The following is a 20,712-nucleotide window of genomic DNA, read 5'->3' on the forward strand; positions in this document are numbered from 1 at the left end:
GTGCCCTCGTGGCCCCACTACGGAGCACCCACATTCGTTCCCAGTGTCCCCACTGGAGGGTCTCGGGACCTTCCAAAGCACCCCAAAACACCGAGAGCCGCTGCCCCCAGAGTGAGGGACCCCTGAGGTGTGAGCTGGGGGCTTGATGTGAGTTGGGGGTGTCCGTGTGAGCCGGGGGGGCGCAGTGAGAGTTGGGTGGGGTCAGTATGAATTGGAGAGCTCGGTGTGAGTTGGGGGCCGCGGCCCCTTTAAGAGCATCGCGCCGGGCCGCGGTCCCTTTAAGGCGGCGACCACTCACCGTCCGCGCGCGCGACGGCTGCGCCGCCTCCTCATTGGCCAGCCGGGCGCGTGCTGTGACTCAGCGCCTCCCCCCTCCGCTTTGTGCGTCCGCCCGTGAAAGTAGCCCCGGCGCCCCGCCCCTTTGTGGTCCCCGGCGGAGCGGGCGGCGGAGGGATCCGCGGGAGGCGGTGGTGCGGCCGGCCGGGATCACCTTGGCGGGGCGTGGGGGCGGTGCGCAGAGCGGCGGCGGCGCTCGGAGGGAGAGGACGTGCCAGGGGCGTGACTGAGCAGCGGCAGGTAACGGCGGCCTGAGGGGCGGCGAGCGGCGGGGCCGGCCGCGCTGGTACCGCCGCTTTCCCCGTGTTTCCGCCGCCGGGAGAGGGTCCGCCCAGGCGGCGGCTGAGGGGAGGGGGCGCGCGCCCTACGGGACGGTTGAGGAGGGGGCGCGCGGGGGGCTCGCGGCGCCGAGCACGTGGCCGCCGGCGGCCCCAGCCCCGCGTCCCATCCTCTGCCTCCTCGAGCATCCCCCCGGGACTCCGCACCGGGCACCGCCCGTTCCGAGCATCCCCCCGTGACCCAGCGGTGGGGAACGCCCGCTCCGAGCATCCCTTCCGATCCCGCGCCGGGCAACGCCCGCGCCGGGCATCTCCCCACGGCCCATTCCGGGAAACAAACGCTCCGGGCACGGGGAGGCGGCGGGGGTCCGGTCTGTGGTGCGGGGGCCCGGGTGTAGGAAGGGGAACACGCAGGAGCGGGGAGCCCCGCGTGTGCGGCGCGGCCGTGCCGTTTAACGGAGCGCAGGGCCCCGCTGCGGCTGCCGCCCGGTTCCTGCTGGCCGGGCAGTGCCGGAGCAGCTGCTGCGAGGCTGAGTCAGAGGCAGACGGAGTGAGGCGCTGCGCCGCCCCCCCGCCCTGTGCCTGCACTCGCCTAAGAGCCGGCAGTTCCCCGAAGAGCATCAGCTCAAATCAGCGTCCGGCTCACTGCACCCACCTCTGATGCTGCAGCCTCTTCCCGGCCCCCCCAGCAACAGAAGGCCCCTTCTGAATTAATCTTCTCCCGTAATTGTGCCTACTTAAACACGTCCAATTGATTTGGACAGTCTCTCGAACTGTGAAAACCTTTGAAACGTGTTTAAACCCTCTTTACAGGGCTACCAGGGCATGAATAGCGCTTTTGTCGGTGGACAATGGCAACCTCCCGAGTGTCTCCTCAGACTACTAAAAGTAGACGGCAATCTCTAAAAACCTGCTTTGTTCTGATAAAGCAACTCGGTATCGGTGAGGCCCAGGTTAAGGAAAAAAAAAAAAAATCAGTGTTCTATGGAGGTTTTTGTCATGTTAAAGTGTTAACTTTCCTGCTGCTGCTCATCGTGACTTGCCTTGGCTCAAAGGTGCGATGAGAAAAAGGCTTTTGGTTACTCAGACACGTCCGGGGTCTTGTGCAATTAGGAGTGCTTAATTAAAAAAAAAAAATTAAAACAAAAACCCAACAAAACTCTGAGGAGTAGAATTTCATGCCCGACATTTCATTTAAAGAGCAGAATTCTGGCTAATATAAAGGAGATCGATGGGTTAATGGGCCGGGTTTCCAGCCCATCAGCGGATTAAGCAGAAGGTTTTTGTGCGAGGCAGGAAGCACTGCTGCGAGCCACGTGCTTGAACCGGGGACTTCTGCCTGTGAAACCCTTCCGAGAAACTTCGCTTTTACTAGATCAAAAGCTTGGGGAGTCTGCAGCAGCCTGCGTTTTTTGATTACCTACTCCTTTATCCATCTGAAGCTACTAAAACCTTTATTTATCGCTGTTAGCTGGAGCGATCTACCACCGGCCTTAATTCCCTTTCCACGCAACAAGTTGCTAATTTAATTTGATGGGAACAGGACGTTTCCCAGGCCGGCTGGAGCACGTGCTGGTCCTTTATCTCCCGCCTGGCCGTTGTTCTCCCGGGGGAAGATGGAGCCGCAGCGGGTGGTGATGGATGGCACGTAGGGAATGGGGCTGCAGTACCGGGGCGCTGCCACGTGCAGCCATCTCCGTCCTGGAGTGGGGATGCAGCACAGTGGTCTACACTTCTGCCTAGTTAAATGTAAAAAGAAAACCCCCAAGCTTTCTTTTATTGTGTAAAGCAGGCTTTTACAGCTTGCCTGAAGGCAGCCAGGTGCTTTTTGCCAGGCCAAAAGGCTCCTTGTCCTCTGCAAGGTTAAGCCTGTAGGTGTGTCCTACAAATTACCTCGAGATAAGTCTTTCTCGTCACCAAACATCCGATGTTTATCACCTCCTCTTTATTTTTTCAGTTAAGCCTTCCAGGGAGGGCAGCTCAGCTGAGCCAGCCTGACCTTCCTGTTCCCCATTGCCAAAAAGCTGGAGAGGCATCTCGGTTGTGGGTCTCTCCTCCCGTGGATCCTCAGCTCAATGCCGGGGAGAGCATCGTCCAGCCGGGAGCAGGTGGTGGCTCCTGGGTTCCATCCAGGCTTGCAGAAAAGGGGTGGAATTTTGGGGTGGCCATTTTGTCCTTGCGTAACAGCGAGACACCACCTCCGGCACCGTCTGCCTGGCAGGACTCTGCTGTCCTGCCTCCCTGGGAGAGGGGATGCCAGGCCAGGGTAAAATCCTGTTTTTCTGCAGAGCTGCATTTCTCTGTTGTTGAGTGCCTTTAGCTTCTGGAATGAACAAAGCTGATGTTTTCCTAGGCTTTTTTTTTTGGGAATCTGAAGGCCTGCCTCGTTTCATAACCCTGCCCTGAGCACTAACTCAAACCATTTCTGTCTCTGGGCAGGGACACTGGGCATGAGCAGCCTTGTTCTGCAGTGTCCATGAGGTTGTGTAAGTGAGGCTGACCAGTAAATTCCGAATCATCGCCCCCTGGGAGCCTCCTGGCTGGAATTCCTGCAGGCAGTGACACAGCTCTGCCGCCGTGGCCTGGGGACAGCCCCTGCTGCAGTTTCCACTTCCCTTTGTCACCGATAACAGCAAAGACTTGGCACTGGGTGGGGATTGCTGCTCCCTCTCCTTTCTCCATCCCCAAGGGGCATGCATATCCGGAGAAACCGTGATTTTAGGCTTTCTCTCATCTGACCCATGGGATGAGCTGGCTGGAATTAGTTGCCTGGCTGCAGTAAAACCAGTCCTGACCTCAGCTGGCTTTATCTGAAATATTCAGGAGCTGGGGAGATACCAGACATCATTGGGACACCCTGCCTGAGGCAAGGGCAGGCCAAGTAATAAATTTGGTGATTTAATCGTTATTCCTTGAGGAATGAATTCAGGTTTATTCAGTGCTGGAAACATTCAGGCACTGTAGGATATTGCTCACCCCCCCTTCCTCACTCTGCGCAGACTGAGTGCTCCGTGTTTTCTGGTGTCCTTGAAGTCCTTACTCCTCTGTTTGATTTTAAAAAAAGCGGAGTAGTGGGAAATGCCAGACATTCCTGTTATAAATACGAGACTGGTCATTCCAGTAGAATTCAATCGACACCTTGTAAATGCACAGCGATGGAAGGCAGGAGGGAGTATTAAAGAGTGACTCTTGGTGGTCGTGGGCACGGTGCTGTGGACAGATGGGTGTTCGGGATACTTTCTGGGTCCTGCGTTTCTGCTCTCGCCCCTGGACAAGGTCACTGTGTCTGTGGTTGATTTTTCTGAGCCCTCTGAACTGCTGGAAAATCTTGTGAAGGAGAGTCTGGCTGGGAAGTGAACTTTTCCTTTCTCTATAAAGACTTCAAGGGTGTTAAAATTACATTTGCAAATGACTTGAGTGGGTGGGGGATTTCCATGAGGCAGGGAGAATTCACCTGACTATTTTTTATGAGCTTCCAAGTCATGCTCTGGCTGCAGTTTCCGCGTCGGGATACGGTTGTTCCGTATTCCTCTTGTTCCTAGAAGCTGTGCAAACCTGATTCCCTGTGCGTGGAGGTGATTTCCCAGCAAAGGCTTGTTTTTTTTGGCATCTAAGGAAGCTGATGCTGCTCTGCAGGTGTCGGAGAGTGCAGCAGCAAGTGTTAGAGGGCTGAAACACAATGTTTTAGGACTGACCAGAGGGTTTTCCTATAATAATAAGACTCTGTTGGGCTTTTTATGTGGGCAGACCTTCTTGTAGTGACTCCGGTGAATCAGCAGCTTCTGGCAGGGCTGAGGGAAAAGAGGCTTTGCCAGGTCAAATTATGGTTTTTGCTGGCCTGGCTGCTCTGTGGCGCATGGCAGTGCGGCGAGAGTGAGTCAGGGCTGCCTGCGCGAGGATCTGCACGTACGTGAGGAAGGGCTGCGGAGCAGGGGAGGAGCATCGGGCCAGGCAGCGGGGCCGCTGCAGCACCGGGACGAAACCGGGCAGGCTGGCAGGACATGGCCTGCCTGCCCTTCACTGGACTCAGTCCTGCCAGCTCTGGCAGAGTTTTTGGGTCTATTGGTGCCTCTGTGTCAAAGCTGGATGTGCTGAGCTGGCTGGTGTGTGCCCCTCACACCGTTCCGTGGTTTATTGGTGTGCTTTGTCTGCCTGGGGTGGGCAGAACAAAAGCCCAGCTCTATTCCTGCTCTGTCCCAGCTTTTAGCTGAGCCCCAGCTCATGTTTCTATAAGCACATCTTGGAGGTGAAGGCAGCTCATGTGTGCTCTGAATATTGCCTTTGTGCCCAGGGCATGGAGTTCGAAGTCAAACCAATCTTGAAAGGCAAAATGAGTGCTCTGCCCATGCCAATAGCCACCACCTTGCATCACTCTTTTACCGGAGGCTTTTGTGATGCTGGGATTCTAGCCTGGGCAGGCCCAAGAGACAAAAAGCTTTTAGCTGCCACTGCTACTTGAGAACAAAATTATTGCAATTAGAAATGCCTGGGGCACTGGTACTCTTGTGAAATGAATGTCCTCCCATCCCTGTGGACTGTTAAGCTTCAGCTTCCTCTTGGGATTACAGGCTGGTCCTGCTGTTGTGGGGACTCTCTAGTCTGGAGGAGACAAACAGCCTGAGTTCAGAGAGGTTTTTTAATCCAAAAAACAAAAAATACAACAGGCTTTAAACCTTGTGATAGATTTCTGCTGCTATGGGTGAAGGGGAGTGCAGGGGGCGGGGGAGACCCACAGCATCTTCAGTCAAAGAGGGACTTTGAGTGTATTAAATTTTCAATCTTCTGTGTGTTCTCTGCCAAGGTGTTGTGTTTAATCAACTCAAGTCTGCTTTGTTGTCCGGGCTTAAAGGATGGGGTTTAGGCTTAGGTGGACTTTGCCGTGATTAGGTGCTCCTGGGCAGAAGGTTGCCCGTGTCTGGGTGTGCTGCAGTCACGCCAGCGCCGAGCTGCCCCGGTCCCAAGTGGGATGGGAAGTGCAGTTGAGGCCTGTAGGAGAAATGAGTGACGAGCTGGGAGGGAGGAGGCAGAACCTCTGCCTGCGCACTCAAGTGCTTGAATTTTGTTGCGTTGTGTAGCTCCAAGGGAAGACTGGCAATGAAGAGAAGCTATGAAGGGAACATCTGCATAGAAGGCAGGTGAGCTTTGGGCGGTCCACATGGGGGATGACATGGAAATAGAAATGTCTTGCCTGTTAAGACTCTCAAGTAGGAACATAAAGATAGTTGGATCCAGTAGCAGCTTTCTTGTTACCTCCATATTCATCACGTGGGTGTGTTGGTGTCTCTGCTTGGTGGGCAAGTTGGGGTGGGTGATTCCCAAACCTGGCACCGCTTTCTTCCCTTCCAGACACAGGAATCGGGTGACCATGTCGAAGCACCACGATGCAGGGACTGCTTTCATCCAGACCCAGCAGCTGCACGCTGCCATGGCAGACACCTTCCTGGAGCACATGTGCCGCCTGGACATCGACTCGGAGCCAACCATTGCCAGAAACACCGGCATCATCTGCACCATTGGTAGGCCATTCCTAGATAGGAGAGAATTGAAGCTAGGAGCCCACACCTTGGTGAAACTTGTTAGGGAAATTGTGAGAGGAATCTGGCTTTCATCCCTTGCCAGGGCTAAACTTGTGTGGTGAAGGAGCATGACTTTCCCATGTTTGCCTAACCTGTGTTACTGCTGGGAGTGAATCCCATATCCAAGGAAATGGGAATTGCTTTGGTTCTGCTGCACTCAGTGGGCAAGTTAAAACAATATTTATTGCTGCAGTGCTGAGTAATGCTGTATCCATTTACCTTTTCTCTTCCACATGAAACAGCCTGGTCTGTGTGGGTTACCTCATTATTTTTCCAAAGTTAATGTTCAAACTGTTTCTTCCTCCTAGGCCCGGCCTCCCGCTCTGTGGAGAAGCTGAAGGAAATGATTAAATCTGGAATGAACGTTGCCCGACTCAACTTCTCTCACGGCACCCATGAGGTAAGGGCAGGGTCTGAGCTGCTATGGCCCCTGTGTGTCTGCTGATGCTGTCCTTCAGGGAAAAGGAAAATGCAGCTTCATCCAGACCATCCTTGGTTTGGGAAGGTCAAATAGCTGCCTTTGGGGAAAGCACGCTGGTTGTACATACCGAGCCTGCGTCATTGTTGATAACATCGAAGTGTGTTTTCTGAGCCATTTTTGAAAGCAGTTCAGTTCCACACCCTGCCCTGGAGCGGGTAGCCAGGTAACTGGTATTTGACACTGTGTGCCAACTGCTTGCCGTGAAATCCTTCAGTTCTTCCTCACATCCTGCTGTTCCCAGAGCTGCTGCTTCCCAGTTAGCAGCAGAAGCCGAGAAGAACTGTCCCTGTTATGCACCTCTGCAGGAGGTCACACTATCAGTTCATCTCACTCCTCGTTCCATTGCTGGGGGTTTTGCAGGCTGGCAGTTGATGAATAACCCTGATCAAAAGGCATCTGTTATTAGTGATCTGATGTAATTACTTCCCAGTGGGAAGAATGGGCTCCTGGGTTTTCTGGCTAACCGGCTGCTATGGGTGCATTCCTGGCACTCTGGAAGGTCCTACCATGGAGCTTGGGACGTGGTGTGGTGAGCTTAGAAGAATAAGGTCAAAAGAAATCAACGCTCTGTGACAGTCAAGCCCTTACTGCTATAGATAGCTGAGATCCTCAGTGATACTGGAGGAGCTGAGGATCCCATTCTGTGTTGCCTGAAATGCCACCCTGAGCCTTTCTGCTGAGGTTTTGTTTCTTGTTTTTTTTTAACCCTGGCTGCTTTCCAGCTTTCAAAATGTCACCCAGTAGCAGCTGTAGGTGGCTTTACTTAGTGACCCATGAGCCTCGTGGTGTGTAACAGCTTGGCCTCTCAACCTCGTGGCCTTTAATGGGCACAGGGCAGTGTCAGGATCGAAAGGGCTGATACTTAATTGTGGGCAACCATCAGACCTTGACTAACCACCCTGGGATAGTGTGATAGCATGCCTTGCAGTTGGGAAATCAGCCTGGAGAAAGGGTAGTGTGGAGTAACTGTGCCTCCCAGGAGTCAAGTCCTGTGGCCAGGTGGCTCTTGGGCTGGGTGACACATCAGGGAGTAGGTGGCCAGGCTGAAGCTGGGAATTCTCACACCGTTATTGCCCAGTTGCTGCGGTCTGTGAGCTCAGCTGAGGTTGAGGACAGGGAGTGTGGCTTTCTGCTTTGTGTGAGGTCTAGGTGCACATTTCACACCGACAAGGCTGACTGCAGGCTCTGGTCTGGCTGTGGCCTGCAGAGTGTGACCATCAGCCATAGCCAGTCCTAAGTTTGTGTCCTGTCCTGGCTCCTCCAAAGCGCTCCAGTTTCCAGTGAAGCCCCAAAGAGTTTCCATCTGTCACAAGTGCTTCAGTTCTCATGTCCACCCCAAAGCATTACCGGGACTTGAGCTTTAACAGAGGTGCTTTGGCACCTGCCTGGCTCCTTTTTATGGAATAAAAATGGCTTTTACCTCTGGCTCTGCCTGCATGCCCATTCTGCATATGTAGCTTTTCAGGAAGTCAGGCTTCCTAGGAGCCAGTTAGTCCTTGGTAGGAAACTAAAATGGAAAAATCCCAGATGATTGGGTTCAGGTAAGTGTAGTAGCAGTGTTGGAGCATGTTCTCTGTGCTGCATCCACCCCAGCTGCAGTGCCTGGAAAGGTCGAGGCCATCTCAGTCCCAGCTTGCACACTCAGTCAATAAACTGACTCATGTTCTGCTCTAAAAAACTGACTCATGTTGTGCTCTAAAGAGTAATCAGCTCTTGGGCATCTCTGGCCAAGGGCACACATGTGAACTTCAGCATGGCTTTTTCCAGCCTCACCTTCCTGGTGCTGGCTTGTCATCCCTGTGATACCCAAGTCGGCGTGCAGGGCTCGTGCTGGGGTGGGTGAGTGGCGCGGGGAACCAGGTGTGCCAGGTGAGTCAGGTCAAACTCCATCAGCCCATATGACACAGAGGGGAAAGGGTATGTCTTATCTACTAAAGTCTGTCAAGTGTTACACAACTCTTACTAGTTGTAAGTAGGTAAGGTTATCTCTTAATGTTGTTTAAACAAGTAAAGTAAACTGATTTGCTGGCCATCTGTAGCATATTTGAGGGAGCTGGGATGGATTTTCTCACAAAACTGTCTTGAAACTGGCAGCATTTAGCAAAATGCTCTCACAAACAAGGTGTGGAAGGCAGGTGTGTGGTGCTGGAGTATTGAAGTCCTGTCTTTGGGTCCTGATTGCTTTGGGTCTGGAAATAAACTGTATATATTTACATGGATAACATTCTTTTAGCAAATCCTTTATCTCTGGGAATTTAAGCCAAAAAGCCTGTCCACCTGCAGGACTGATAGTGAGTCAGGCTGGAAGTGTGTGGGAGCTGGCAGTGTACAGAGGCATCTTCCCTTGCTCTGATGGGAGGAGGAGCACAGCTGTGTGTGGCACTGTGACATTTTTCTGCTGTTGGGTGTCCTTCAATGCATACAATTATCCAGCTGCTGGTGCTGTGAATACTCTGCTGTGTTGAATAGGCAGGTGTTCAGGAAAGCCTTTAGAAAAGTGACTCCTAAAGGCCTTCAATTGTGAGCTGCCTTCAATTGGCAGATGTGTGTCCTCATGGAAAAATCACTCCAGCCAGGCCTTGGGACTGTGTCCTTGAGTTGTCCTTCTGGAATTAGAGCTGAGGGCACAGCCAGATAACTTCCAGACTCCACCTTCGTGGCAGGAAGGCCTTTGTATCCTTGCACTCTGCTATACTGGAAGCTTTGTGTGGGTTAAATTTTGAAGGTAGAACTGAAGCTGAGAGCAGAGCTGTCAGCTTGGGCAGCCTCTGGGGTGCACAGAGATCTTTTCTGTAAGCAGCAGAGTAGAACCAGCTTTAACATTTCTGTCTTTTTTCCTTTTGCCAGTATCATGAGGGCACAATCAAGAATGTGCGAGAAGCCACAGAGAGCTTTGCCTCTGATCCCATCACCTACAGACCGGTGGCTATTGCACTGGACACCAAGGGACCTGAAATCCGAACTGGACTCATTAAGGGAGTAAGTTGGGTTTTTTAATCCCACTTTTTTCATCACATAGACTCAATACCATGTTAAGCCTGTGGCCTTTTCCAAACAAAAAATATCCTAGGAAATGAGGTAACAAACCACCCAAAAGTTTGGACAAACTGCTGTGGGCTAGGAGGTGGTGGTGTGCTGGTTTTTACTGGTTTTGTTGTGACACAGAGTGGCACAGCAGAAGTGGAGCTGAAGAAGGGCTCACCGCTCAAAGTGACCCTGGACGATGCCTTCATGGAGAACTGCGATGAGAACACGCTCTGGATGGACTACAAGAATCTCACCAAGGTTGTAGAAATTGGCAGCAAAATCTACGTGGATGATGGTCTGATTTCTTTGCTGGTTAAGGAGAAAGGTGAGTAACAGCCATTCCAGCTCTGCCTGTTTGGTTTTTCCTTAGGAGGTATTTGTGCTCTCCCTCCGGTAACTGTTTCTTAGCTTGCAGTTGTGTGTTAAAGAAAGAACATGGTTCTTGATGTTACAGTGTGACTTTGAGCTAAATTTCTCTACCTCAAGTGTAGGAACTTTCCAAAAACTTAACTTCAGCTGGGTTTCACTGGGCAGACATTTAAACCCCATCTTGAAAGGGGAATGTTTGGTAGGGCCATACCAGTGCTCATGATCAGCCAGGCTAATTCATGCTCTTAACACAGGATTTAACTAGTTTTGCAGCCCAGAGCCTGGGTTTTGTAGTTAGAGACAGAACTAGTTTTAACTGGTAATGTAGGGGCAAGGTTACTTCCATGATACTCCCTTTATAGTGCTGCCTAAACTGCTCTAGCCTCAAGCCTCTAATCAGTGAGCATGTAGGGAGTGGGAGGTGAAGCTTTGGAGTGCTCTGTTTGGTGTTGCAGAGCTTTGTGTGCAGAACTGCAACCCACTAGCTTTTCTTGGGGGAGGCAATCCCAACCTCCTGCAGGCAACAGCTGGTATCTTATTCAGGAACAGCCTAGAAGTTGTTTTAGACCAATCTATTGTGTTCCCAAGGGTAAACTGCAAGCTTGTGTGGTACAGAAATGCTCTGAGGAGATGGGATGTGCTTTTTATCGCGTGTGCCGCTGTTGGCAGTGCAGTTCCCAGGCAGGGAGGTGGTGTGGGGGCTGTGCCGTAAACACTGACCGTGGGAACGCGTGTTTCAGGGAAGGACTATGTCATGACGGAGGTCGAGAATGGCGGCATGCTCGGCAGCAAGAAGGGCGTGAACCTGCCCGGCGCCGCCGTCGACCTGCCCGCCGTCTCCGAAAAGGACATTCAGGACCTAAAATTTGGTGTGGAGCAGAACGTGGATATGGTGTTCGCTTCCTTCATCCGCAAGGCTTCCGATGTCCACGCTGTCAGGAAGGTGCTGGGGGAAAAGGGAAAGAACATCAAGATCATCAGCAAGATCGAGAACCACGAGGGTGTGCGCAGGTGAGCTTTGTGCAGGGGGCACTTTGGGTTTGTCACACTGAAATAAAGCATCTCGCACTCCCTCTTTATGGCTTCAGACAGCTCTGTGTAGCACTGGATATGTGCTGTGCCTTGCTCCTGGTTTTCTTCCTCCTTCCTTGGCACTGCAGGAACCCAAGCAGCCCATGGAAAGCCTGTGTGCTCCTTTCAGAGGAGGACAAACAGATGGGAAGGTGCTTTGCAGAGCAAATGGGCTAACACAGCTCTTTTCTCGCTGTCAGGTTTGATGAGATCATGGAGGCCAGCGATGGCATTATGGTGGCCCGCGGTGACCTGGGAATCGAGATCCCGGCTGAAAAAGTCTTCCTTGCCCAGAAGATGATGATTGGGCGCTGCAACAGGGCTGGCAAACCCATCATCTGTGCCACTCAGGTACTGGAAGCGCACCATTGGCTCCTCACTGCCAGAGTCTGGCCTGGAGGCAGTGTTGGGGGCAGCCATGGCTTGATGGCATTGGTGAAAGAGTGAGATGCAGAGAGGTTTTGCTCATAGCTGAAAAGCTCATATTTAGGCATTTCTGTGTTTGGGATCTTTTCCAGTTAGGTTATAGGACCTCTTGCCAAAGGTTATACACCTCCAAACATGACGTGGTAATGAGCCTTTGGGGCTGACTTTGCAAATTCATGGGGAAAAATGGCACGTGCTTTTCCTTGGCGCCTTGTGGCAGCGCATCTGTGCCTGACAGGGAAGGTCTGCTGGGGTTCCCAGGTATCTTAGGAAATGCCACCCACACTGCAGCTTCAGAAGGAGCTGAGTAAAGGATCCATCTTCTTTTCCCAGGAGTTGTAGGGATCATGTGTGCAGTCCTTGGGCACTGGGAAGACTGGTTTTTCCTGGCTGTCCTTGCTCTGCACCCAGGCTGTGGAAGTGAAAACTGTCTTTAGACAGCAGTCACTGAGCAAGGTTCTGGATTTACAGTGGCATATGCTCCTTTTTCCTGTATTGCTACTGAAATGCAGCTGGAACACAGCCTCAGGCAATGTCTCATGGGTGAAGCAAGTGGTGAGCTCCAGCTGGGGGAACCTGAGCACCTGAGGAAGACAAGAGAGCTGGCCAGACTTGGGGGTGCAGAAAGGGATTAGGAAGTACTAAAGCTGTCCTGTTTTCCACTCTCTTAAGTGGGGATGCTTAGGAAGCTGGTGGAGTTAACTGTTCTGAGTTTACTACCTTGTACATATTGTCCAAAGCATTTGAAATCTTGTGTTGGATGAAGCTGACTTCATTGGTGCAGACCCTGCTCTTAATGATTTCTAGATGATAAAATCCCTGAATTTGAGAATGTATGACTGCCTTTGAGCTTTCCATAAATGTCTAAAGCCACATTCTGCTCTAAAGAGCTCTGAGTTCCTTAGGCCAAGCCTTGTGCTAAGAAATTGAATTGGAAGGTTGGAGTATTGTGTCTGGGATGTTGTGTGGCTGGAAAAGGAGTACATGTGGAATGGGTATAAAATAAAATGGGTTGTTTTCCTCACTGGTGGAGGCTTTAAATCAAAGCTGGTTTAGGGACCAGACCCCCTCTCTGTTCCATACCCACAGGGAACTCTTGGAGTCCTTAGGTTGCATCCCACTTTCTGCCAGAGCCACAAGGAACATTGAAGTGCAGCTGCTTCCTCTGGCAGTGTGTTGATGCCCGTGGGTTTGTTCTCTCCCAGATGCTGGAAAGCATGATCAAGAAGCCTCGCCCGACACGTGCCGAGGGCAGCGACGTCGCCAACGCTGTCCTGGACGGAGCGGACTGCATCATGCTGTCCGGGGAAACAGCCAAGGGAGACTATCCCCTGGAGGCTGTGCGCATGCAGCACGCTGTGAGTACTGCCCTGCCCTGCCCTGCCTGCTGGGGACAGGGACACCACCTTGCTGTCAGCCAGCCACCTGAGCTGGCCACTCAAAGGCCTCGACGGACCCGGCTGCCCAAAGTAGCCATTTCTTTATTCACACTCTGCTGTGGGTGATTGTTTTGAACAAGCATGGTCCTAGGGGCCTGGCATCCCACTTTGTGTGCTCCAAACTTGCCAGGCAGAGCTGAGAGCTGCTCTGCAATGCTGAGATACAAAACTTCCTATTTCTTTTTGCTGTTATCTCGACAGAGATTTAATCCAATGTCCCTTTGCAGTGGCTTTAAACTTCTGCAAGGTCAAGGAGCTGCTTAAGCAGTTTATCTATAGATAATGAAAGGTTTTGGCTGAGTCCTGCATGGGAGGGGGTGGGGAGGTTCCTGAGGGTGATTTACAGCACTGTTGCATTCAACACCTGCTGTGTGCTGGGGGTAGGGGGGGGTTATTGCATGAGTACTGACAGCACCATATTTTTACATGCCTGAACTGCCAGAAACCTCTGCTCTGCTTCAAGTTCGTGTTTCATCTGATAAAAGCCTGATGTCAAGTACCTATGAGCGTTGCTGCTCCCCAGTTACTGGTGCTGTGAATCACAGCAGCGGTAACTCACACGTTCTAACTCTTACCAGTTTTATTTGCAATTCAGGTTCTAGAGATTAATCAACTCAGCCAGTGTTGGTTTGCAGTGTGCTACCTAAACATATTTTACCTCAATATGGAGTGGTGTTTTTTGCACGAGGCAAATGCAAAATATGACTTAGATCACTGGGCAGTGGTGCTCCTTTACAGGCCAAGTGCTAACAGTGCATCTTAAAGCTTCTCCCTCCTTTTCCAACCCCTAAATCATAAGGATCAACTTCCTACCGAGACTTGGGAACTTGCTGCAGCAAAGTTGTGCCTGGGTTTCCATCCTGGCATTAATTCTTTGGCCTGGGCAGGTTGTGTTGTACCTGTAGCTTGATTTGAGGATCTGTTGCATGTGCTTCCCTGTTCTACAGACCTGGGCATGTGGTGGTGTTCATTCCACCAGGGCCCCTGGGGAAACACTGAAGGCTTTAACACTCTGCAGAAATTGAAATACAGATTGACTAAATGTAAGATGTTCCAGGCAGCAAGGTGCCAACTCTTACGGTAGGAGCACATGCCAGTACAGTGAGGCTCTTTCCTCTGAGTGAATTCACTTGTTGTTAGTTGAGCCCAGCAACAGTGCCCTGAGTAACCACGGTCTGGAGATCTGCAGCATGGCTGGAGCAGGTGGATGTTTCCATCTGAAGTGGGCAGTAGCAAACTTCCAAGTACTGGGCAGGCTGATTGCTGCAGGTGGGAGTGGGCTTCCTTCCCATTCCACTCCAGGATCCACACTTCAGAGCCCAGCCTGGCCATGCTATGCTGCCTGATGGGACCAAGGTTTAAACAGCCTCTCCATTTTCCTTTCTCCCACCTCCCCAGAATCTCCACCCATTCACCAACTGGAAACCCTCTATAGCCATTCCTGTCTGAGCAGATCAGCTGTGGGGTGAAGTTAAGGATTGCTGTGCCCCTCTGCAGCCACTGTCAAAGCAGACACCTGTATTCCCATGTTCCATTACACCTGGGCAGTGCAGACTTCCCTCTAAAATCAGGTTTGCTCTCTATGTTACATGGAGCTGCTGCCTTTATACCAGGAGCTGAAAATAAACTGCCTGGCTTCCAGCTCCTGCATTTGCAGTAAGTGTTGTGATGCAAATACTCCCATTTTATCTAAATCCAGCAGTAACAAAATGCTTTAGGACAAGTTGGCACTGGCCTGCTGTTCCGGCCTGCCGCCTGTGTCCTGTTATTTTTAGACATAAGATACTTAACTACTTTGGCTTAAACTGATAACTGTGGAAGGGATAATTCCCAGCATCACATAAAATAATTCATTAATGCTAGAGTAGCAAAGTTCTGACTTTGCTAACTCCAGAGCTTTCACAGTAATGGCACATCAGTCTCTAACATGAACTTGTCATGCTTTGTGTAGTAGCTGCTCACTTTGTGGAGTAACTGGGTGAAGTTGTCCTTGAGAAGATCATGAACCTTTGCATGCTTTTCTAGTCTCTGCAAGCCTTCTTTATCGGGTTGTCAGGCCTTCCGAGATGATTAAACATGATGATTCCCAGGATTCTGGGATGAACAGGTGAACCTGTTGCCAATGCTCAGCCAGAACACAAAGCCCTTAGTTGTGGTTCTGTCCCTCTCATCTGTCCATATCTGGCACTGCACAAACAGCCCAACATGCACACAATGACAACCCGATAAGGAAGACTTGTTCCTCTTTATTTCCCTATTACCAAAGGGAAGTTGGTATCCCACTTGGATGTGAAGCTTTATTGGCTCTCAGATGAAATCTTTATTGGCTCCTAAGGTAAGCCAAATCTTCCTTGACCCTGAACTTAAACTAAATCTTAACAGGGCTGAGAGAACAGTCTCCCACCTTCAGGGATGACATTCAAAATGTGTTGCTTGCATGTTGGCTCCATGAAAACTGTTCCAGCAGCACTCTGTGCTGTTGGGAGTCTGGGAAAGGAAGCCAGAGATTCCTTCTTACAGAATTGCAAGCAGGACCACGGGCAGGCAGGTAGGTGGCACAAGAGTCTCTCAAGGAGGTCATAAACAGACATGATAAAGCACCATCTGGCTCTGAGCTGGCTTGTTCTGGCCCTTAAAAAGTAATTTGTGGGTGCCTGCTCTGCTGGAACTCCCAAATAAAACAGAAATGCCATGTTTGGAATCCCTGCCCAGCGACTGGGGCCTGCCGGTTCCGTGGTATGGTGAATCTTAGACTGGGTTGCATTTAGCAAAGTCAAAACCTGAGAGCCAAAAAGCTTCACAGCTTCACCTTAATACCTTCTTGCATGCATTACTATGACAATTAAGCAAGTTAATGTGATCTCATGTTCCTCTGGTATATCTTTCCTCTGTTTCCTTTTCTTTCCCCTGTTCTCCTCTTCCCTCCCACTCGGGCCTGCAGATCGCCCGCGAGGCTGAGGCCGCAATGTTTCATCGTCAGCTGTTCGAAGAAATTTTACGCCTCAATGTTAACACCAGGGACCCTGCCGATGCCATGGCGGCGGGCGCGGTGGAGGCCTCTTTTAAGTGCTTAGCTGCAGCCCTGCTAGTCCTGACTGAGTCCGGCAGGTAGGGCTCGGAGAGGGGGCTTGGGCCAGCCCTTTCCGTGGCAAAAACACGCTCCACCCTAACACTGCAGTCTTTGGCCAGCGGCTCGCTGCCCGTGCCAACCTTGCATAACCGCTGCCATGTGAGCTGACCCTGTGCCAGGGAGGGACCCCAGCAGGCAGGAGCAGAGCGAGAGTGCCTGGCAGTTGGCATGAGTGTCACCTGAGTGTGGGCTTGGCAGGGCGAGGTGCCACTATTCCGAAAAGAACTCTTGAGAATCGAGTGGTTCCTCTGCAGGGATGTGCCATTGGGGCGAGCTTAGTCTGGGCTCGCTGATTAATGCCAGCGTCAAAGGCTGGCAGTACCGATGTGGCACCCTGTGCTGGAGCACCTCGCCCTGCCCCGTGCCCGAGCGCCTGCCGTGAGTGTTGTCTCCGAACGCGTGTTGCTCTTGTAGATTGCCCGGGAGGCCGAAGCCGCCATCTTTCACAGGCAGTTGTTTGAGGAACTGCGTCGTCTGACCCCCCTCAACTGCGACCCCACCGAGGCCGCTGCAGTTGGCGCTGTGGAAGCGTCCTTCAAGTGCTGCAGCGGGGCCATTATTGTCCTCACCAAGTCTGGAAGGTAGGAGGGGACAGGTGTCCCCAGGTCAAGCCTGCTATGTGACAGGGTGGGGGAAGGAGAATCCCAAAAACACGGCTTTGAGAGACCGGTGGAGTCAGGTTCTGGCAGTGCTGGTACCTTGGGAGATGGACACACATCCCTACACTCCTGAGTCCTCGGCCTGCCTCTGCCAGCGTGGCACCAGCTCCGAGCCCGGCCTCCCCTCACTGCTGCAAGTGGCAGCAGCGCCAGCTGGAAGAGCCAAGGGAAAATAAGTGTTGCAGCTTCAATTCAAACTTCTTGGCAAGAAATCATCGATGTAACAGTGAGGCAGAAGTTCAGTGGATGCAGAATCATGTTGGGTTTTTTTTTTTTTTTTTAAATCATGGCTTTGGCCTTTAGTAGCAGCATCCAAATTATCGGTCCCTTGCTGGACTTTGCAGTCATCAGCCCTGCTTGCCTGAGCCCAAGGGGCGAAGAGGGACCGCGCAGCCTGGGATTGGTAGGCAGGGAAGTTGGAAATTTCCTCTTCCAGGATTCCTTGTGCCTGCAGGTAATCTCTCTGCACAGGCAGGCATCTGGCAGGCACCAGCTGAGCTCAGTGGCTGCAGGTGAGATGCGCTGGAACAATGTAGTTTGGAATTTCTGTCCAGCAACAGCTGCCAAGCAGAGACTTGTTCTTCCAGTTGTGGAAAGGGCGCTGGCTGGAGCCTCATGGATCAGCTCTTCCATCTAGAGGAACTGGGCTGCCTGCTCCCAAAGCACGTCCGACCATAAGTCTCAGACTGCTTTCTGGAAGGAAATCAGGATTTCTCACACTGGATTCACACTAGAACAGTAGTGCAGCAGCAGAGGTGTGGTTGTGTGTGCTGGGCATCACCTACCTGAAGATCTGGACCATCGGTGAAACCTTCACCAAAATGTACAGCTTAAAATGATTTTGAGCAGCCACTTTTGCAGAGATGAGGAAGGAACTATAAGCACCGAGTTCTGGATACCCTCGTGCTTCTATGTTTGTCAAATGTTCTAACCTTACACTTGACCTTTTTAAAGAGATTTGAACTCTGATATTTGAATATTTTTAGCTGTGGATTTGGTTAACTCTTGTGAGTACCTGGATCTCTTGGGAGGTGGCTCGGACAGTATGGGAAGGATTGTCTGAGAGCTGGCACGTGTGGTTGGGTGCTTGGAGCAGTCTGCTGGCCCCTGCTTTAAGCAGCAGACTTTGCATCTGAGTGTTGCTGAGCTTGGCTCCACTAAACGAGGCTGCAAAAGCAAACGGAGACACCAGCATGTCCATTGGAAAGATGGAGCTGCAGATGCCACAGCCTTGCAGTTTGAATCTGTCTGTTTGCAGATGCTCTCCCTCAGCAGTCCCCAGAAAAAGGGAAGCTGTAGTCTAGCCCCCACTCAGGCTGTGCTGCTGCTATTTTAAAGCATTTTAAGGATTCTGTGCCCAACTTCCCAGTGTAAATTCTGGCCTCTGTTTCATTTGCTTCCCGTTGGGTGCAGGAGCAGAGCTCTGTGTGGAGGAACTGGCCTGTTTGCTGGCTTCAGCAGGTGGCTGGGAGGCAGACGGCTTCCTCCTTGGCATGCTTTGGGCAGCGCTGCTGGTACCGGCTCTTTTGACCCTGTAAACCGGGAGCTCCTCTAAACAGGGAACTTTCAGGGACCCCTGTTGAGATGCCAAGGCCTGCTTGCAGAGGCCGGAATAAATGGCACCTCGCCACCCTAACATAGCAACAGAGACAAGTAAAGGCTTGTTCGGGGATCAAAACACCCTGATGGCACTTGCTTAAACTGGGAGGTGAGGAGATTGTCACCACCAGTGGGGACAGCCAGTGGTGGTCTGCCCAGTTGCCTAACTGGGAATCCAGCAGAGCATCAGGCTGGTTGGTGAGTGGCTCTTGTGGAGACCAGTCATGTCCCTCCAGGGGTTTTGGGGAGCCCTCGCGGCTGACACACAGACCTTGGCGCTGCCGTGCTCCCCCGGGCCGTTCCCAGGGGTCCTCTCCGGAGGCGGTGCCGGGTGTGTGGAGCCCCAGCGCGGCTGTTTTCCCCGCAGGTCGGCACACCTGGTGTCGCGGTACCGCCCGCGGGCCCCCATCATCGCCATCACCCGCAATGAGCAGACGGCGCGCCAGGCCCACCTGTACCGCGGCATCTTCCCCGTGCTCTGCAAAGACCCCGCCCAGGACGCCTGGGCTGAGGACGTGGACCTGCGCGTCACCCTGGGCATGAATGTCGGTGAGTGGCAGCGCTCCCCCTGCCCCGGGACGTGGCTCTGGTGGGATGTGGTGGCCCTGAGCACCTGGTGGTACTTTGGGGACGCTGATGGGGAGAGAGGAACTGGCTGCCTGTGTGGTAACCGGATCCGGACAGGAAACGGGTGGTGGTTGCATGAGCACAACCACATCCAATTGGGAAATGAGGTGGTGGGCTTGGCACAACTGCCTTTAAAGAGGTTGCAACAGAAGACCAGGTTGGGTTTATGGTGATGAGTGATGGAACTGTGACACTCACCACTCCTGAGGGGCAAGGGAAACCTGGAGTGGGGTTGACTCTGTCCTGCAGCACCTCCAAATCCTGTGCTTTGGAATTTCAAGCTGTGCTGCAGAGAACCCCAAAGCAGAGGCCAAGGGTCTCAGATGGGTGGGCAGCAGGAAGGTGGGGTTTTGATACCCTCCTGGAGCCCTGACTGCCATGGCACAGGCAGCCTTGGTGGCTTAGGGAGCAGGCAGCGAGCACTGTTGCCCCATGGCAAGGAGCCAGGATGGGACTGGGCTCTGACACCTCCCTCTTCTCTTGCAGGCAAGGCTCGTGGCTTCTTCAAGAGCGGCGACCTGGTGATCGTGCTGACAGGCTGGCGCCCCGGCTCCGGCTACACCAACACCATGCGCGTGGTGCCCGTACCCTGAGCGCCCACTGGGCCTTCCTTCCCCCGCCCCACTCCCCTCCCACTGCCCCCTCTCCCCTTGCATTAGACCAGCCATCGCTTGCGCTGTTCTCCTTGTCCCTAGAGTGGATGTAGGTTGCTAAACACCACCCAGTGCAGCAGCAGCAGGGGCAAGAGACCTTAAATCACTAAAAAAAAATATACTTGAAGTGTTTAGTTTTTTAAAAAACCTCTCCTGTAGTTAAAGTCCTGCCTTGATACGTGTTGGAGTCGGTGTAGGAGGTTCCTGTGTGCTGCTGGGACCCCTCTTTCCTGGTGACTGTCCTCAGGGTGTGAAATGTTCCTTTCCATGGCCCTGGTGTGGGGTTTTGGGGAAGGGGAGAGGCAGTGTGTGGTTAATCCCTGGACCCCTCCTCGTTCGAGGCAAGCTGCTACTCCTCCCTCCTGTATGGCCACACGCCTCCCCAGACCCAATCCAAGGCAGATCCAGCCTTTCTCAGCTGGCTGTTTCTGGGATGGGGGCAGGAGCAGGGTCTTGGCTCCACGCGAAGAGGTTCCTGTGCTCCCCTTGCAGCGTTGTCTCCTGTGTTAGTCGTGTCCCCCCACCGCCCCAGAGCCTCCCCTTCACCCAGCACTCCGATGGGCCCTGGGGTGGGAGAGCACAACTGTCCATCAATAAAGAGAAGCTGAAGCACCTGCCGGCCTGAGCTGCTCCTTGGGGGTGGTGAGGGGTCTGCAGGGGTAGGGGGAGATCTGGTGGAGATGGGCTACAGGAGCTGGGGAGGTCTGCAAGGTTTGGGAAATGCTTAAGGGTTGGGGTGGGGCTCTGGTGCAGGAGTCTGTAGGGCTTGGGATGGCTGTTGTGGGATCTGCAGGCATGGGGGTGGGGGGGTTTGCTGTGAGGGTCTGCAGGGGTTGGGGGGATGTGCTGCAGTTTGAGGGGGTGACAGTGGAGGAGTGTGCTAGGGTTAGGGGTGCTTGCAGGGGCTGAAGGGGGCTCTGGTGGAGGGGCTCTACAGGGGTTAGGGGGCCAAGGGAGCGCTCTGCAGGGCTGGAGGCCCTGTTGGAGTTGGCAGGGGACCAAAGGAGGAGGCTGTAGGGCTGGGGGCTCTGCAGGGCCCAT

At 52.8% G+C, this 20,712-nt stretch overlaps 1 protein-coding gene across 3 annotated transcripts; it reads left to right on the forward strand.

Annotated features, from left to right (window-relative positions):
* The first annotated feature begins 468 nt into the window (after positions 1 to 468).
* Positions 469 to 20,285, forward strand: PKM (pyruvate kinase M1/2). 3 transcript variants are annotated; one of them, XM_042022727.1, is made up of 11 exons: positions 469 to 576; positions 5,961 to 6,130; positions 6,499 to 6,590; positions 9,519 to 9,650; positions 9,837 to 10,023; positions 10,808 to 11,078; positions 11,339 to 11,489; positions 12,770 to 12,922; positions 16,548 to 16,714; positions 18,759 to 18,940; positions 19,505 to 20,285. In XM_042022727.1, exons 2-11 carry the CDS (start codon positions 5,980 to 5,982, stop codon positions 19,609 to 19,611), a joined length of 1,593 nt encoding a protein of 530 aa, XP_041878661.1. In that variant the 5' UTR covers positions 469 to 576; positions 5,961 to 5,979; the 3' UTR covers positions 19,612 to 20,285. The 3 variants fall into 3 exon arrangements, with proteins under 3 accessions (XP_041878661.1, XP_041878660.1, XP_041878659.1); XM_042022726.1 differs by lacking the exons at positions 469 to 576; positions 16,548 to 16,714 and adding exons at positions 5,695 to 5,749; positions 15,945 to 16,111; XM_042022725.1 differs by lacking the exon at positions 469 to 576 and adding an exon at positions 5,695 to 5,749.
* Positions 20,286 to 20,712: the final 427 nt, after the last annotated feature.

Source organism: Corvus kubaryi, unplaced genomic scaffold (genome assembly GCF_017639235.1).
Source record: "Corvus kubaryi isolate FWS band 111438036 unplaced genomic scaffold, C.kubaryi_AGA036_p1.0 37220, whole genome shotgun sequence".
NCBI classification, from domain to species: Eukaryota; Metazoa; Chordata; class Aves; order Passeriformes; family Corvidae; genus Corvus; species Corvus kubaryi.